Raw genomic sequence first — 14,348 nt, forward strand, 5'->3', positions numbered from 1 at the left:
TAAATTTCAATAAATAATGTGAGATGGAAAATTAAGCTTAATTTGAATCTACATTTGTTTTAAAACTTTTTACCAGGCCCATAAATGCATTTCTTCATTCGCCGTAATTATAACGTGCACAAAACTTTTCTAAAGGATTGTTATCTTTTTGGGCATAACCTGAAAAGGTTTATATATATATATATATATATATATATATATATATATATTTATATATATATCTATATATATATCCTTTATATGCCTGTCATATTTCGTCTGTTAATGCAAATGGTGAGATAAGTTTTAACGTGTTACATTTGTTGTATGTTATTGCCAGATATACAAGAACATCTAAGCATTAAACAATGGCGAGCTATTATTGAAATATTTGCTGTTACGGTTTTTTTTTTTTTTTTGGTTTTTTTTTTTATAGATTTGAGAGTGTTTTTTAGTTTATTGAATCGTTCTATTTTGTATTATTTTAACTTGCATTCTATAATTATAAATTTATACTATTTTTCATGAATTTCGACTATTGTAGTTTGTTCCTATTCCATATTTGTCATTTTCAGTTTGCTGTCTAAAAATGCGTTTCTTCAGTCAATGATTTCTAGTGGAAAGTATTAAGATTGGTTGTAATTTCTTTTGGATAACATTATCTATCGTTTTATAACGCAATTGTATTTTAACCAATTTATAATTTTGCGTAAGAATGGCGTTCACTCACACTGTAAAAAATCCACTGATAATTATGAAAAGCCATATATTACATTAAGACTTTGTAGTGTTATTTTTTACTTTCTAAACAGAAAAAAACTCAACTACCAACTTTTCTGAGCTATTGTTTAAAACCTATTTTTGAGAACTTCAAATATACACTATGATCAAAATTATCTTCATTTTGAAAAATATTTTAAACAATTAACTCTATGCTGGTGGTTGAATCATTTTTGGGAACCTTCGAGCCCAGTTCTATGGGGAGGTTGAAACTGAATCTGATTTGATCTTTTTTTCATCTGAAGTTTTTTATCAACTGAAAATTACTTTTTCTATCAAACCAAAAATTATAGTGATCAGTTTAGAATGCGCTTTAAACTCTTTTATTTCGAACAGACTACACAAGCTATCTGTTGTGACGATGTAAACGGTGGACACGGGAGGGAACCACAGGCTGCTTGAACAGGATAAAACAAATTTCCGTCGTAATTCTGTTGTCGAGTTCCTTCTCCGAGATATTCAGCATTCTGATCCACACACAAATACTCTCCAATGCGATGACCAGACACTTGAGCTGATGCTGTTAAGACTCCTGCATATTCTTTTGACCATCCCGTTGGGCAGGTCATTTTGGCAGGTATTATAATAACGGATGACGCATGTGCAACACTATATATAGCACAGGGAACATCATCATCTACCGCAATATTTCTGTATGTGTATTGAAATTCTGCTCCATATATAACGTTCGACGCTGCTCTATCGTTATTCTGAAAATGAGTTGGAAAATCCCACGGAGCTGGATCCGGATTGTTAGGGAGACAGAGAGTGTTTGCACCATTTCCTGGCTGAACATAATCTCCTCCACCAGCGATACCTTTGTACAAGTAGATATGCTTAATATTATTCAAGGTGCAGTAGCTTACAAATAAACATGAATACTAGTATATCACAAATGCAATGTACAGCCACAAATATATAATGTTACCACTGTAGACTGTGCCCGTCCCTTCTTTGATGGACATTGTGTTTTACCTCATATGGTATAAGTAGATCCTGAAATATCATATTAATTATACTATATGCTCAAAACACAAAAAAAAACCTTTTAGACATTGCAGTTGGTTTCCCTAAGAGTTAAATTTACAAGTATAGTAACGTTTGAAAATACGACGAATAACAGCTCAGTTCATCCCTTTTTCACAATTAATTTGGCTTTGGTGACCATGATTCTTGTTTCTAATGGCAAATGTCAATTGTTGTAATAAACGAACTGATTTTGTTGAAAATGTATTTTACAATTGTCGTTTTTTATTTGTTACTAGTATTTCATTAATTGTATTGTTTCATACCTTTTCTTTAGTTTGAATTTATATCGTGATTCACTTCTTGTTAATTGTTTGTTCTTTTTTTAATTACAATTCTATGTTTGACGTTTTCAATTTGCATTTTAAAAATAATTTTCTCTGTATGTGTTTATTTTCACTTCTTTTTAATTGTTTATTCTTTTTTAATAACAATTCTATGTTTGATGTTTTAAATTTGCATTTTTAAAAATAATTTTCTCTGTATGTGTTTTTTTTGGAAAAAGTATTGAGACCATGTTGTATTTTTTTGTAATCATACATAAGGTTTGCTTTATCAACATGACTGTTCATTTCAGGCACGTAGCATCAAAGAGGGGGAGGGGCCCCACTTTTTCTCGCAGCAACTATTTTTTTAAAATTTACATGTAAAAATTGAATTATCATGAAGTTGCCCCCCCCCCCCCCCCCCACTTTTTTGGGAGTATATAAAAAAAATTATATGAAAATAAGGAAATTTGGGGTAAAATTGAAGTTATATTGAAGGTATTGATGTACTAACACCCCCCCCCTTACGGATAAGACGGATTATGATTTAGACGATTTTGGAAAATTCGAAATCCTCCCCCCTTTTTGGGGGGGCTTGTGAAGATTTTTTGGACGAGTCTGCCCCCCCCCCCACTTTCAAAAACGATGCAACGTGCCTGCATCTACCAAGTTTATATTGGCTTTTCCAACTTTTTGTAATTGTAACCTAAGTTTGCTTTATCAACATAACTCTTCATTTACCAAGTTAATATTGGCTTCTCGAACTTTGAATTTTGCATAACTTTTATCCTTATTTACTTCCATGCAAAGGTCATTTTTAACATGCGACACTGAAATGACAAACAGACGAACAACTCGTATTAATATTAAGGTTAGGCAATTCAACATGCAGACTTTTACACCCTGCGATTGTGTTCGATATGTTGTAATTATAGTTTCTAAGACTGTAATAAATCAAGAGGTGCTCGAATGAAGGTTCACGAGACTTTCTTCGAGGCGAGTCCACGATTTGTACAGTTCCTGTAAAATTTCTAGCGGAAGTATAGGTGAAAAAAATGACAATAACAAACCGTCAACCATCCGAGGGACACTAAGTGAACTCCTAAGTCTGTGTCCCTTATAGACTCTAAGCTGTGTATAGAGTTCGGATAATAGTTTCCAAGTATTGATTGGTTTTTATGTCCTATTTTATTTCTACATGTGTGTATGTTAAATTATGAAAAGGTATTGAGAGTTAAGTCTTGTTTAACATCTGTCGTTTTTTTTTATTAAAACGATCATATTTGGAATAGAGTTATCGTTCCTGTTCAACCGCTCTACACATGGTTAGAGACGGTAAACTTTGGGTTGATTAATAAAATTTTTAGTTATGTTTAATGCTTTTGGTGTGCAATACCATGTTGTTAAAAAATAAATAGATGTCTGTTTTGTGTACAAACATAGCAAATTGTGCCGTGTTCAAGTAATATTTTGCATAATAATCGTATAATAGGTTTGATTATTGACGCTATTACTAGGCAAGGCGCCGACCCCAAAATTCTTTTAAAAGATTTGTGTATATGTGGCTCACTACCCCTTGAAGAAGTTTTTGATATCAGCAGAAATCTACTTGATTATGATTAATAGTTCTACCTTCAAAAACGTTAGGAAATCATTACATACCGCACATACGAGGAAAAAAATGTAAACCATTAACTTCAAAGAAGAAAATCAGAAACATCAAAGAATTAGGAACACAATATTCAATACAAATATCCTATACAATACTTTTGGAAAACTACATTACATAACTAGAAATAAACAGAATATATCACAAAAAAATTCTACAATACAATGAGGAAGATATATAACATTCAAATTGTGAAATCAAAGCTACAGCACGGACTAAATTTATCATATATTTCGAAAAGATCGATTTTTGAAAAGAATTACGTGATGTATTAAAGCTATTTGAGTAATTTTGTTTCTTTAATAGTCTCTGAGATAAGAAGTATGAAAATTTAATATAAGATTAAACTGTACGATTAAATATCAAAATAGTCATTGATGAAGTGTACTGGACTAACAATACAAAATCTATTCGTAGTGTTATCACAGACAAAGACACAGTAAAATGTTAATATTAATAGTTCGTACAGGAACTCTTTGTTTTATTTTGAAAACCAAATTAAAAAAACTTAATAAGGACTTGATTTCACTTATACCTTGTACTACTTTTAGTGAAATAGAGTTATTATCTTCAATATGCATTCTGTAGGGACGGAAAACGTATTCGAAGTGCACGTGCACGTGCAAGTAAAACGGATCGTTCTGGGAAAGATAATTATAACAGGATGCTGTGACAAGTAATGCGAAAAATCTAATCGTTCAATGTAAAGTTTATGTACTCAGAAGTAATTAAAATTTAGATGCCTCAATTGGAAATAACGAGGCGTAAAGATTTTGAGTTCCATCGATGATGAACATTTATTATGATAAGAGTCTGAATGCAAAGTTCAAGTAGTCAGAGAGGTACTTTAAAGGACAACTTACAAAATTTCCTTATCTACATAATCAAGCTAGAGTCAATCACCTTATGACATTTTCTCAAATAAGTATGAAACAAAATATAATGGATTCAAAGAAGATATTTATTGTTTAGTTTTAAACATGAACTTGATTTTTAGTGAAGCTTTCGAGAATGTATTGTGTTTAAACAAGTGAGACAAATTCAATTTTCCAGCGTTTTCAACAAAACCGAGTGCGCTTAAATTTCTTTTCAAAGAACAATGAAATACGATATTTATATAGAGACATTACAATCGAATTAGAATTAGACTTTCCACACTTCCGTATATGATATGTCATTGTAAGACATATCAAATGCAAACGCATGAAGGATCTAAGTTTTATTAAATCGGAAACATTCTACAATGTATTTTACTGAATTTAATGAATACAACCGGTGAAATCATGTATATGTTTCCTGATGAATATGATGCTTTCGTGTTTTTCTTTAATTTCACCCGAAAATGTTTACATGTTTACTGAGTTCAACATCTTGAAACCCATGATCGGCCAAACATATAATAACTTACTGCGATAAACGTATCAGTTTTGATTTTTTTTACTCCTTTTTGCAAACATTTAATATCTTTGATTGCTATACTTTCATGTTAAATACTGAAATCTGATTGGTTTAGACGCAGTTCATAATCTTTTCTATTACCCTCAGCGTTAGCAACGCACTTAGCAACGGGTAACATTACGAATTGTTACATGCGCGGAAATCATGCGCGTACGGTTCGCCTTAGAATTCACGTTATTCCTATCTAAAAGCAGTGATGTTTTCTTTAAAATTAAGACATTCAGTATAACAAAATAAATAGTGCCTGTTTGGGAGGATAACAGTTGAAATTGACGACCCGAGAAAACCATTGTCAATCTCCGCTTCGCGTCGGTTGACAATAGTTTTCTCGGGGTGTCAATTTCAACTGTTACCCTCCCAAACAGGCACTATTTATATATGAATAAACGGGCTCTAGAAGAAAATGCCTGTTAGTTGTTGGAGGTCATGTTACATCTAAGGAGTCATGCAACAGAATAAATACAAAAACACAGATTTCCCCAAATTTGAATATTTTGAAACTAGATAATAAAAAAGAAAGATTTTTAAAAATTGATTATGAATACTTTATGGGTCTGACTACAAAGTTCAAGTGGTCATGTAATTATTGACTTTGAACGGGAAATTTACAATTCATCCGTATGAAGTCAAGTTGGGGTTAATTATTTTGAGCGCTATGTTTTCTTTGATGAAGACTATCAAAACGAAAAAGATTCACAGGGAATAGTCATTGTTCTAATGCCATTCTTCATTTATATTGAAACTTCTGATGGTGCAATGTGTTTTAACAAGTAAGACAATTTCATTCTTTATCGGTTTAAGTTAAATTTTAAGATCATGTTTATATTCTGTAAATAAAATTATCAACATAAAGTTCCTTATATTTATTTTCTACTATCACAACATAATAAAATTATCGTTCTTTATGTTTTAAATTACAGGGGTTTTTTTCAACAAGTTAATCATTGACATACATTATTAGTTAACTTTGTACAATTGTTTGCAGTAAAACAGGGGTATGCTGTCAAGATTATAGGAACGTCTCTGGAAAATGTGAAGGTATATATTCTTGCATCTTGTCTCTTCATCACTTTGACCCCCACTCATTACAGTGATTTCCTTGTAATCATTTATGAACTTTGGAATATGATGTAGAGCATAGTAATTTTGAAAAAGCTGCTTATGCATATAAACGAATTTACAATTTTACTTGTCAATTAAAGTAAAAACCTCAGTTGTTATTGCCGAACACTAAATCATCTTTCCATATCTATGTTATTTCTTAAGAGTAAAGATATGAAGCATCTACACAATGAAAATAAAAATGACAAACCTGGATCTAACTGGTTTAATAAATGACTATTTCAACGCCAATAAACAATGAACAATATACAGCTAATGTAAACCGAATTACAATTATCAATTGGCAAGATAACCCTTCTTTATTTAGACATAATATATCCCCCATCTAAAAATAGTCTGTTCTGTTTTCACAAAAAACTTTAAACTTTGATATTATTACCGAGCGCAGCGAGGATTAATTGTAACACGTATATATAAGAAAATCAGTGAAAAATGAATGTTGAATCAGGGGTACTAAGGCCAAAAAAAATTTCTTCCAGACCAGGGCGCCGCCATATTGGCAGCCATTTTGTTTTTAAAAAGTTAGTTCAATCATTGATTGACTTATCGATGTTTATTGCCCCTAAACTCGATAAAATAATTTCCAGTGTTTTAATAGAAGTTAATTTGAATTAAAAGAAATTTAAAAGGAAACCAGATAAGTTTTAATAGTGCTTCAATCAAGAAACACGACTAGTTCTATATGTATGTCTAAGCAAATTATCAGATAGAAAATACAAACATTAACGTCAAAGAATTGATCTTTTAGATACTGAACAAAGTATGTAATTTTATTACAGCGGTATTCATATGAATTAAATTGATGAACAGTAAAAGAAGAAATAAAAAAAATCCGGAACTCTACGTAACTCTTCGGCTATTTCCGAAGACAAAACTTGAACGTTTTACGTCTGAAATATGACGTCATAATGTAGACTGAGCACGCGACGTTTAGTTAAACTTTGACGAATGGTAGGCAACCATGCAGGCGTATCCTACTGTGTGCGTTTTAAATAGATTTTATCATACAATAATCAAAACTGCACTGTGTTAAATCTGCGCTCGGTCAAACGGTCACACCGTTTACATATTATTTAGTATGTTGAAGATGGATGTAAATAGAAAAAGTTTAAGCTTCCATTGGCGTCTCATTTAGGTAATGAAGGGTTACGTTGCATTCATTGCAGAAAAACTAAACAAAACCTGTCAATCTGGATATGTATTTTTCTGCAATGCTTATTACCTACATCCATTTTCCCGAATATCGCCAAAGAATCATAGTTTGTTTCATTAACATATAGAAGATAAATCAGTATTCTCTGAACAAACAGTCTGAAAGTGCGTGAAAAATAATATCAATTACATAACTATGTAAAAATAATAATAAATTAATCTGTACTTTTCAGCTTGCATTGGTTCATGGGGAATCGAATGTCGTTTCAACTGTCCATTTGGTCATTATGGATTTGGATGTCGTAAAAGATGCAATTGTAGTTATAAGCAGATATGCGATCCCAAACAAGGATGTATTGGACCATTTGAGGGTAAATAAATGAAGAAAAGGCAATTTAAATGTGTAATAAGATATTATATAGAATCTCTCATGATTAGCGATGGCCAAGGCTCGGGGATAGAAAACACACAACTCGTTGGATAAAATCATATACCATCGCAAATCATGAGATTCTTTTTATCACATGTTTTCAACGTATTTTGTAAAAAATCAATCTTCTCTGTAAACATGGTAAATGTGAGCCGTACAGCACTTTCGTTATTAGACGACAACACCCTTTCGCTCGTAAAAAAAGGTTCCTTGAAGATTAACAAACGGGTATTTAATTTTCTAACATATAGTTATTTATTGATGAAAAAGATGAAACAGCATTAAATTCTTTACATTTACATGTATGACTCTTCACTTTTCAGCTAAATTATTTTGTTACTTTTTCATTCGACGTCATTCATCCCCTAAAGCTAAGTAATGTTTAATTATGACGTCACGTGGCGTGAGAACACACAATAGAATATAAAAAAAATTACCCCGCAAATTGAGATTAACATGTGATAGAATATCAAAAATTTACCCCGCAAATTGAGATAAACATGTGATAAAATAGTATTATATATTCTTGCTTTTAAAAAGAAAATAGTATGTATACATTATTTGTTAAAGCAACATTTAAATCACTTTAAACACAGATTGAGAGTATGCTGGAATAACAATCAGAACCCTGCACAATTTGCTTATGTCATATTCATATTGTGTACTGTTTGATTCTATTTAAAATGTATAATAACACTATTTACTGCCGTTAGCATTTATAAAGGTTGTCAAATTTACTCGGAAAGTCTAGTAGATTAATCGGAGACTTTAGTCAAACGGTAGTCAGGTATCCTTTGATTTACCCGAATCTATAGTCTCTTGAAATGAAATTATGAAAATGTCATATAAAGCGCGTTACATTTTAAAAAAAAACCATTTGATTATTATCTGTTCTAAATGTGTTTGATGTTTTCATTTTCAAAAAATCATTTTATTTGTTACTTAAAAAAGTTATTCAAAATTATTCTGGCTTTTGCAATTTTGGGCGTTAATTAAAATCACCTGAAGTGACCTATACCTGTGTTCATCCAAGCTTTTTCGTTGACTCACGTCTAATAAAGAACTGAATTACTTAATCTAAAAATTCAGATAGTAACTAAAATGCTTTATAAACAAACATCGTATGCATGAATGAACTGAATTTATGTATAATATCGAAAGAAATAAACTTGGGCACCGATCTGTTTAAGGTGACTGGTCTATTTCTTGACATAATTGGTCCGCTTCATTTAGACCATTCACTGATACGCAATAAAACATAAATCAGATTCTAATTTGAAACCAGTCTTCTTAATTAAGAGTGTATTTACATAACCCATGTTAAAAGAACCTAACCTTCGTTCCTTAATTCGTGATTAAATTAGCAAATACAATACTTACAGTACGTAGACAGGTATTCCCGTCTTGGTACACGCATGTATAACTTATTAAATTACTTTTATGAATTATTTTATGGTGTGTTTTATCACATCATTTTCACAGAGTCAGATACATGTGGATTGGTGAAAACTAAACGCTTAAAATATTAATCTTAGGATTTCGACCATTCCAACATTCAGTTTACTGAAAGCCTCATTTCACAATCATTGCACACTTTATTTTTTATGATTATAATAATTGTGATGATAACAATAATGATAAAATGGACCATTTACATTGAGTGACAAACATTTTTTCTACTGTATTTGTTGGAATCAGCAATTAAATAAAACAAAAGCTACATTGAAGAATAAAAAGTGTAAATGTAAAATGTACAATAATGTTATTAATTTTTAATATGAACATGAAGATGAAAATACTGTAGCCTCGACAGCACCACAAAGCATTACTCCTAACCCTGACCTGGAATATTTTCCGAAGATAGAGGCCTCATTGCTAGTTGTCAGTGGTATTCTGATATTACTTCTGCTGTGTACGATTCTTATATGTAATCGTAAATTGTAAGTATTATTTACTATTAAAATTATCTCAAATTTCAATGTCTTGATCATTATCTTTTGTTTGCTGAATATATTTCTTCTTTTTTTTTTTTAGGAAAAAGCAAAGTAACCCTATTCAGAAATATGCAGGTATTTATAAATGATAATTTATATTGAAATTTTTTGACATATTAATTTCTGTTGTGTACTTAACATTTCTGAAATTGAAGATGGTCAAGAAGTCATCTATGATGATATCAGAGAAACCCGAATGTTTGATAATGACGATGCATCGACAAGAGTCTGCAATTTGCCACCCAGCTTGAATGGAGTAATAACTCCTGTAGAAAGAGATAGGATGACAAAAGAACCGTTTAACCAGGCTAGAATGCCACTACGACGTTCCAGAATGCTGGGTCCAGGGGGATATGGACATTGGTGCAGGGGATCTGATAATTACAACCACGTTGATTTCAAGAGCGTGAAACCATTGTACTCGTATTCAAATATTATGACAAACGATTATGACGTTTTCGAGTCACCAACATCCTCTGAAACTCAATTAAACGACAAAGAATGCGATGGAAACAAACAGTTTGAAGAGGACATATTTGGAAATAATCATAGAGGCGTAGTTCATCCAATCAGAATGAATCGATCTATGGTAAATCGTCCGTACAGTTCAGTGAAATACAACAGAAAAACCAGAATGAATGAAGAGCATTAAAATTATGATAAACATTTAGACTTTATTTGATAAGCATTTTAATAAAAAAAAAACTTTTAGTCTATAATAAATTCCACATTGAAAACAATAACAACCATTATTTTCTCCAGGGACGGCAAATATTTTCCGAGGTGGAGCTGAGAGAAAAGTAGACGATATTGCAAGTGTATTCGTCGTAAAACTACACAAAGGCCAAAAAAAAAATAAAAAAAATAATAACCATGTTTATATAACTTAATGTTGTTATCTAGTTTTATGATTATAGTATTAATGATGTAATACAGATATAATATATGATAATACATAGTAATTAGTAACTCATTAAACATGTCGAAATTTGAGATTGAAATTACCAAAAGAAACCCACTTAAGCATGTAGTTGTGTGACGCCCAATCTCGCGTACATTAGAAATATTAACAATAATCTGAATTCAAAATAATATATTAACAAATAATCAAAAATAAATGCAATATATTTAATTGTTATTTTAGACAAACTACTTGCTTAGAATGATGTGTGTAATTCGTTGGAAATGAAAAGTGCTGTAAGACTGACTACAAAGTTCGAGTGGTCATATAATTATGTACTTTGAACGGACAATTTTCAATATTTCCTGATGAAGTCAAGTTAAGTTCAATAACTTTGGGCGTTGTCTCAAATAAAGATGGTCAGAGCAAAATGGATTCACAGGAAATGGTCATTGTTTTATTACCATTCTTGATTTATATCTCTGATACGATGGGGTGTTTTAACAAGTAAGACAATTAAATTCTTTATCAGGATAGAGTTCCCAATAATGTTTTCTACCAACAACTATCCAAATATAAAGAATTATCGATCTTTATGTTTTATATCATTGTTTTCAACGAGATATAAAATTTCATATATAATAAGTTAATGTTGTAAAATTGATTGCAGTAAAACAGGCGTATGCTGCCAAGATTATAGGAATGTTTCAGGAAAATGCGAAGGTATGATATTTTATCTCTCGTCACTATGAACCTGACTCTTTACAGTTAACAAGTAAATTTATAAACTGAGGCAATCTCAAAAGAACGTTTGCAAACCATCAACTTTTTCTGAACAAAAAAAGGCAATCCAAAAAATCGATATTTTGTAGACATAAAAACAAAGCTACATGTTTGTACATCAGCCTATTGTTTTTTGTTGAATGACTAAAATACAAAAGTACACAAAACCAATACATTTTATTATCATTTTTAATCAATTTTTATAACTGGTCTCTTTAAACCACACGCTCTCTTTGAGCGAATCTACGTTGCGTATACAAAGCGTTTGGTTAGACTAGACGTTAATAATAGCTCCGCAGAAACTCACAACCACTTTCTACTTTAATAGCATATCACCGACCGCCGACAAAAATTTCCTATTGATCATTGATGAACTTAAGAAAATAATGTGGAGAATAATGATTATGAAAAGCTGCTCATGCATGTAAAACACTTTACAATTTTTACTTGACAATTATTGCATAAATTGAAAAAACAATTTGTTGTTGATTAACATTACAGCATCTGGCCATGGTTTTAATTTTTATTTTATTTCGTAAGAGTAAAAATAAGCACCTGGTTTTTATTCCTATTTTATTTTTTAAGAGATAAAATAAGAAACTTTTACCGAGAACTCAATATTTTGATATGATCCTTCTTTAGAAGGAGTTAGTTCTATGGTTGATATATTCTTTTCCATAAAATGACTAAACAAATATTGATCAGATTATCAACGAGATAACCCTTCGTCATTTAAACATGATAGAAACCCCATCTAAACAAATGGAATCGTGTTTTTATATAAACTTTTTATTAAAAGGTTGATAATATTATGTAGTGTTTTAGAAATTGGTGTAAAATAAAGACTTAAAAAATAATCAATGGTTTAAGCTTTTAAGTGTCTCTTACAGGTTATGAAGGATTATGTTACGTTCATTACAGAAAAAAATAAACAAAAATCGTCCCGCAGATTATGTATTTTACTTCAATGCTTGTTACTTTCATACATGTACATAGTTAATTAGCATATAGAAGGTTATTTAGCATTATCAAAGCAAACTAGTCTGAGAGTGCTTAAAATGATATCAAAGGCATAAATATGATAAAAATGAATTTTTTTAGTACTTTTCAGCTTGCATCGGTTCATGGGGAATGGAATGTCGTTACAACTGTTTATTTGGTCATTATGGATTAGGATGTCGTAAAATGTGTGATTATAGTAATCACCAGATATGCGATTCCAAACAAGGATGTATCGAGCCATTCAAGGGTAAATAAAAGGAGAAAATAATAATGTATAATAAAATATACTTATATTACATATTTTAGGTTTATGAATAGAAAATATTACAAATACTTTACTTTCTTTACGTGTCTAGAAGCAACTTTCAACTTATCTCTAACACAGATACTGATGTTTTATAGAGGTCTGTTAGACCGAAAATCTGAACTCTTCGCAGTTTGTATATGTTATATTCTTATTACAATTCAATTGTGTACTATAACAGTATTTCTGCCGTTTGCATTAATATAATAGGGATGTCTATTTTACTTGAATAGAGTCGTTATTTAAGATAGCTGACCAATAGTCGAGTACTCGTTGATTTTACAAACTAAACAATTATATATAAGATAACCGCATGATAATATGGTCCATCCACCTTGTAAAACCGGTCTAATTTTCTAATTTATTTGTGGAATCAATTACATGTACATTGAATTTCATTAAAGAAAGATGTGGACTGGAATATATCTACGCCATTTTATTACATTTTTTAAAAAATATTACAAAAATATAAAAATACTGTACAGCTCACCCTAACTCGGAGGATTTCTCCACCAAAGAAGTCTCCTTGCTTGTTGTCAGTGGTTTTTTGGTGTTACTTGTGCTGTCTATTCTTTTTATTTCTTATCAAATAATGTGAGTATTTTTTTTACTGTTATACAACTGTAACTATCTCAAATATCAATGTCTTGCATACATATTTTTGTTGTTAGCTAAATGTATTTTATGGTTTTGGGGTTTTTTATCTTAGGAAAAAGCAAAGTAAACCTATTCAAAGATATGCAGGTACTAATCTTTTTCGGCAAGTTGATTTCCCTTCTTATATATATTAAATGTATATGTGTTCGATACCTGTGTACTTTACATTTCTGATATTACAGGTGGACAAGAAGTCATCTATGATGATATCAGGGGCTCCCGAATGGTTGAATATCCAACGAAAAATATGTTGTCTGCATGTAATTCTAAATGGTAGCCAATATACATGTAAATTACCGTTTGGGTTACACGGAAAAGCCAATGACAGATATTTATATGAGGAACGATAAGTGGAAATAGAAATAAAATTCTTGTTTTAGTTAATGTTCCAGGATAACCTCATTTCGAAATGTTACCTGTGGGAAAAAAGCCTTGGCTAACGTCTCGGTTTTTGTGTTTCAATACAACATATCTTGACCACGGGGGTCACGAAAACTCGTACTTTAATTCTTAAATTCTTAAATGAACTCTGTTTCTTGTACATTTAGTGTCACGTATGTCAATTCGGTTTGCATTAAGAGTTGTTCGTTGTGATTTGAACTTTTTTTAATTCATATTTGTTTTGCAAAAATTACTGCTACTCGTGCATTTAGTTTCATTCATTACGATTTTATAGTCATTAAAATAATAACAAGAATGTGTTTTATTTACTTGGTAATTTTACCGTTACCAATTTCTGTATTTTTAGAGTGTTATGAATATGGTTGAATAGAGCAAAACACTTTGACATTATATATCCAATCCAACACATTCTTACTAACATCA

General features: G+C 30.9%; 1 protein-coding gene and 1 pseudogene across 2 annotated transcripts; one reads left to right on the forward strand and one right to left on the reverse strand.

Moving 5' to 3' along the window:
- Window positions 1-1,072: 1,072 nt before the first annotated feature.
- LOC128187500 (uncharacterized) lies at window positions 1,073-3,131 on the reverse strand (annotated as a pseudogene).
- A 2,729-nt stretch (window positions 3,132-5,860) lies between these two features.
- Window positions 5,861-10,714, forward strand: LOC128189280 (multiple epidermal growth factor-like domains protein 10). Of its 2 annotated transcripts, none has more exons than XM_052860835.1 (6): window positions 5,861-5,948; window positions 6,164-6,216; window positions 7,686-7,823; window positions 9,672-9,822; window positions 9,917-9,951; window positions 10,032-10,714. In XM_052860835.1, the coding sequence occupies exons 1-6, from the start codon at window positions 5,896-5,898 to the stop codon at window positions 10,526-10,528; spliced, it is 927 nt and encodes a 308-aa protein (XP_052716795.1). In that variant the 5' UTR covers window positions 5,861-5,895; the 3' UTR covers window positions 10,529-10,714. The 2 variants fall into 2 exon arrangements, with proteins under 2 accessions (XP_052716795.1, XP_052716796.1); XM_052860836.1 differs by having other exon boundaries at window positions 9,687-9,822.
- Window positions 10,715-14,348: the final 3,634 nt, after the last annotated feature.

Source organism: Crassostrea angulata, chromosome 6, assembly GCF_025612915.1.
Source record: "Crassostrea angulata isolate pt1a10 chromosome 6, ASM2561291v2, whole genome shotgun sequence".
NCBI classification, from domain to species: domain Eukaryota; kingdom Metazoa; phylum Mollusca; class Bivalvia; order Ostreida; family Ostreidae; genus Magallana; species Magallana angulata.